General features: G+C 41.1%; 1 protein-coding gene across 7 annotated transcripts in view; it reads right to left on the reverse strand.

Annotated features, from left to right (window-relative positions):
* Nucleotides 1–2,711: 2,711 nt before the first annotated feature.
* Nucleotides 2,712–5,000, reverse strand: part of LOC119572262 — a 33,204-nt gene continuing 30,915 nt past the window's right edge. For 3 of the 7 annotated variants that reach the window (XM_037919267.1, XM_037919269.1, XM_037919270.1), the window contains exon 3: nt 2,712–3,938. In XM_037919267.1, the coding sequence (XP_037775195.1) occupies nt 2,727–3,626 (900 nt within the window). In that variant the 5' untranslated portion in view covers nt 3,627–3,938 and the 3' untranslated portion in view covers nt 2,712–2,726. Of the gene's footprint in view, nt 3,939–4,072 lie in introns of all 7 variants that reach the window. The other 4 variants (XM_037919272.1, XM_037919271.1, XM_037919268.1 and 1 more) reach the window with 4 other exon arrangements.

The raw sequence follows: 5,000 nt of genomic DNA on the forward strand, positions 1-5,000 counted from the left end.
AAATTAGCTTTTTCACGAGTAAATGATTTAACTGTGTATTCTTTAGTAAGCAACTTCCAGCATAGGTAAATGAATGAAACAGATTGCGGGAAGCCTTTTTGTCTTTGGTAATGTACAGCGGAAGTTTCTACTTACTGCGACGACCTTAACCCAGAAATGACACAATTTTCAACCTCCGGAGAGAAAGACGAGACCAATTTCTTGCTTATTATATGAAATAGGGTTGTTACTTTCGCTATCAAGTGTGACGCCGCTAAAGAGTAAAAGCACCAGGTAAAAATGCTACCATACACTTAATTTCACAATGCCCGGCGCCGGAGGAGCAAGTCCCGTTTCCCTTCGTGTCCCTCTCTACGCGGAAGTACAGCAGACCTCTCGCGACCCCTTTCCCCTCGTGTCAACTCTCGCCTCTCTCAGGTGACCGCGATGGTGACCTGTGCCATGTTGCAACATGTACACTACGGAGGTACGTGTCTCAGAGAAGTCTTTTTTCCTGTCATCCAATTATCATTTTCTTCATACTTTCTGTGCAGCTACTTTCCTTTCCCTTTCCAGTTTACAATTTTGTTTAAAATTCAGATACTTGCCTGACTTAAAGGCTTACCGAAAAATATATAAGAACAGATTTTACATAAACACACTAAGACGAAACAGACTTGCTAAGCATGGACTTTAATTAAGAAATCGGGGGAAAAATACGCATTATGATTTATGTATTCATGGAAACGGGAAAGACAATGACACCATAAAACAATGATACAGTATTAATGAAAAGGGTTACCGTGATGAGTCAGTGACCGGTGAAAGAGTAAAGTGAAGGGCTGTACTTTCGGTGTAAGAGACGGACTTTTGCGCACATGGTTTTAGGCGAACACGGTTGTTTCTCGTGAGATGTGAACGATTTTTGTCAATAAAAACAGGTGATTTGCAATTGTTCCCGGAAGTACACACTCCTATACAAACGTTTCTACCGGGAATATTCTTCATAATTTAGGTGAAATATGATTCTGAAGAAACATTGCAATCTGAGTAGTTTGTTGACTTAATGTGGGGATTGGATGAACGCTATTGTAATATTACTGATGATCTGACATTAACATAATAGCGAGTCCACCGTAGTAGCTTACCGTCAAAGTATTATACTAAAGACTTTCTTTGATATGGTGATTATCTATAGCGGTTATCTGGACCTCTTTATCTACACTAAATACCATGTAACAGTATTTTAACTATACACAGGGAATCTAGTTGTACGGATGTACTCACTGATCGTTGCAAGTTGTTTACTAATGGTATTGAAAGTAAGAACTGCATTTCTGGATGGTGAATAAACAGTTATATCATCAACATAACAAATGATGAAATAACAGAGCAGAATTAATGAAGTAATATCAAATAGTCGGCAATAGTACACCTTACAGAAATGTAGCAATTGGTTGAAATAAACACTATCTATAGCAAGACGATGTACTGCATCATCAGAATTGATTAACTTTTCTTTTAGCATGGCAGATGGTAAAAAGCTAAAAGATTTTTACATCCAGAAATACCAATACAGATTTGAATCTAGGAAGAATATTGAAAGTATAGTACTTCACTAATTAAAAAAATGCTGGTTAAAAGTCTGTTGTAATAATCGAATCGCCTTTTTCTATCGCAGAAAGTCCTACGAGTGATTTAGTTTTTTTTTCCGTGGATGTTACTTAGAGTATTATAGTGAGTGTATTATAGAAGTTCTGCCTGTATTGTTTATCTATTTATTTTTTTATTGTATGTCACTTGAAACTTATTTGAGAAATTATAAAGGGATTGTTGAATTACGTTTGCTTTTATGACTAATTTGCGTTTGATGCAATGATGATTAAAAATAGATATGATTAGCCATTTCATTATTTCGGCCATTATTATTCCCTCAATTTCTATAGGGTGATCTGAAAGGTTGTGTATTTTAGGTATGGGGCGAGGAAATGTTGTTTAAAGTAGAAATGATCCAGAGATGTGTAGAAATGACGAATCACAAGGACATATCGGTAATGATGTTGTTTATCAGGGTGGAGGAGCTTGGTATGCTCTGGGTTGGTATGTTGGTATGTCGAACATACAATTATTGAGCACACGAGCCATGTCCATACTTGAGCTGATTCAAGTGCCAACCGCTTAATGAAATAGTGAGTCTCTTATGTCCAACATTACCTTGTAAAGCTTGAATAGATAAATCTGAATTAGTGTTGAGCTGGATGTACATAAAACTAATAAAATTGAAATCATTAGCATATACAACCTGAATGAAAATTGTGAGAATGGTTATACAGTGCATGTCTCCAAGTTTAGAAGCACAGATATAGATCAGGTATGGTCGATACTATTAGTCATCGTTTGCAAGTATGGACGCCCGTGCAGTTCGTCGGGGAACTTACCTGTGAGAATTTCTCTTCTATTTTTGTTTCACAAACCCAAAACATCTGATTGAAAAGGTAATTCAACAAGGTTATGACGACAGTTACGAAATTTGTTTGCATGCATCAAATATTAGTGGATATGAGCTAAATCATTTAGGTGCTTTAGTTTAGTGGCCAGGGAGAAGTGCAGCTGGAATTCGGTCCGAGATTAGAGTGGTGGGTGCTCGAGCGTTCGGAGCGTGTGAGACAAAAGGGATTGAATTCCAATAGCAAAAAGGCATTGAGAGGGATTATAAGCTGGTTTATTTCTGGAAGAGAATTCGATCATTAGGAAAATGATAAAAGTGGAGAGTCCGTGATTGAGTTATTGGAGAGTTTAAATAGGAGTACCTGTTTGACACCACCGGTCAAGCATGTTAGTGTGCAACATACAGAATTCAATAAAAAATAATATCGCACCTCCGAGCAGTCGTTGTCTTGTTCAATTTCTACGGAAGATCCTGTGATGGGGCCTGCGGGCGCTGGGGGTGGGTGGGGGGAGGTAGTTTTCGCATCGAGTTTGGGCGGGAAGGTAGTTTGGGGAAGAGGCGCGATGACGGATCCATTCGGCCTCCTGCCTTGCTTTAGCTGGTAGAGACGAGCCTCTCGCTGCTTCCTCGCTGTCGGGTAGAAATACTCGTTGATGAAAATGTTGGTTCCTTCCAATTTGCTGGCATTCCTGAGGGTGGCCTCTCGGTCTTGGCGTTCGGTGAAGCGCACCACGACCGCCCTCGACTTCCCGGCGCTGCCCTTCCCGATGCGACGCGCCTGCAGGGCTGTCGTCGCGGGGAGACCCAGCTTCTCCGATAACAAGGCAATGACTTTGGCCTGGGTTTCCTCCGCTGTTTCGCTGTCATCTTCGGGCATGCCATCGATAACGAGGTTGTCACGGCGATTGTTTTCTTCGTAATGATTGACACGCTTCTCTAGGATTCTAATGCTAGACTGGTAATCACTTAATTGCTTAATTTGTCGTTTCAGCTTCGGCAGTTCGGATCTTAAATCAACCAATTCTTTTTGGGTGGATTCTAGCCTTGTTTGAAGGTCTTGTACATCGGTCCGTAGGTCTCGTATTTCCGTCAACATTTTCTTTTCTCGCTCGTCATATCTTTCCGATAAGAGTTCGATCTGGTGTTTATATTCCTCGGCTTGAGTTTCTATCAGCTGCTTGATTGAATCTTCAGCCATCGTGTCAGCCGTTTCATCTTAAAAAGCACATGTCAACAGCGGGAGTTATTGGTTTGTCGGCACTTCAAAGCTTCGGCTGTGCGCGTGCTCAAACCCACGGACTTAGTTACACAGGCGTTATTTTGAATGGTCGTATCTTTCAGCGAAGTTCTTTTTTAAAGTCCGATTAAAGTTCATTCACTCACATACATTATCGCGCACTCATTACATTTGTGAAGCTTGCGGTGTAGACGAAAAGTTCATAGTCGAGCTGTAACTTGGAAAAATCGTCGAAGCTTGAATAACAGGAAGACGGCGTGTGAGTTGCTAGATCTGCACCAGTAAAAATAAATGAAGAAATAAAAATAAAATAGAATAAAATGAAATGAAATAAATCAAATAGTACACACTTGCAACGTGCGCCTGTTCCAGCTCGAGGGTCCCACATTGATCCCGCTCGGTCTTACCGTTTTTGAAGGATGTCGTCTGCTAGCGAAGAAATATGGTAATACCTGGCAGCCTGGTGTGGATCCAAGTGCGTGTGACACAAAATTATTCACCTTTAAGTAACAACACCACAGAGGCGAAAACAAAGTTAAACAAAGAAGTAGCAATCACCGCTTTCGGACAAGCAAGTGGCGGGCAGACGCAAGCACTGCTCAGTGTTCGGTGCAGAATTCGCGGGCTCGCCAATCCCGCTGGTGTTGTAGCAAGCACAGTAATCGAGAGGTAATGCAGCATTTCAGAGATTTCAGAAAACATCACTCGCGTTATCCTAATGTTCACTTACTCTGCAACGCCAATGCACGCCAAAACACTCACTCAGAAATCCGTAATCACACCCACTGACATGCGAAAGCGATGATGGCCGCAAACACATGCACACGCACAGGAGAGCACATGCACACAGACGCGAGGGAACGGCTGAAACTTACAAGGACGCCACACCCAACGGAGCTAAGCACTGGCTGCAGTTTAATCATTAGCAATAGAAAGTGATTGCCTGCTACTTAAAACCTCAATCCAAGTGTAGATTAGAAGGATATTTTGAGACCCTAATAACAGATGTGTATAAGTGTTATCGTCGGAGAGAAAGCAGTGGGTGGCAGGGTGGAGGAAGGGGCATGATACGGTGCGAAGAGGGGGGGGGAGAAAAGTGTGAAAGTCAAGTGTGAGGAGAGACATTTCAGGTCAGCCACGTTAATAATCTTTAACTTGTATTTCCGATTCTTGAAATGCTCTATTTTATTACTGTACTCTTAGAGTCAAAGTTTACGATATCATTAGACCAAAATCTTAATACATTTCCGATATGAATATAATAATTATATCAATGATTACATAGAGACATTAACACATTACCAGACATAAGGTCACCGGATCAAAAACTCACCC

Source organism: Penaeus monodon, chromosome 4, assembly GCF_015228065.2.
Source record: "Penaeus monodon isolate SGIC_2016 chromosome 4, NSTDA_Pmon_1, whole genome shotgun sequence".
Taxonomy (NCBI): Eukaryota; Metazoa; Arthropoda; class Malacostraca; order Decapoda; family Penaeidae; genus Penaeus; species Penaeus monodon.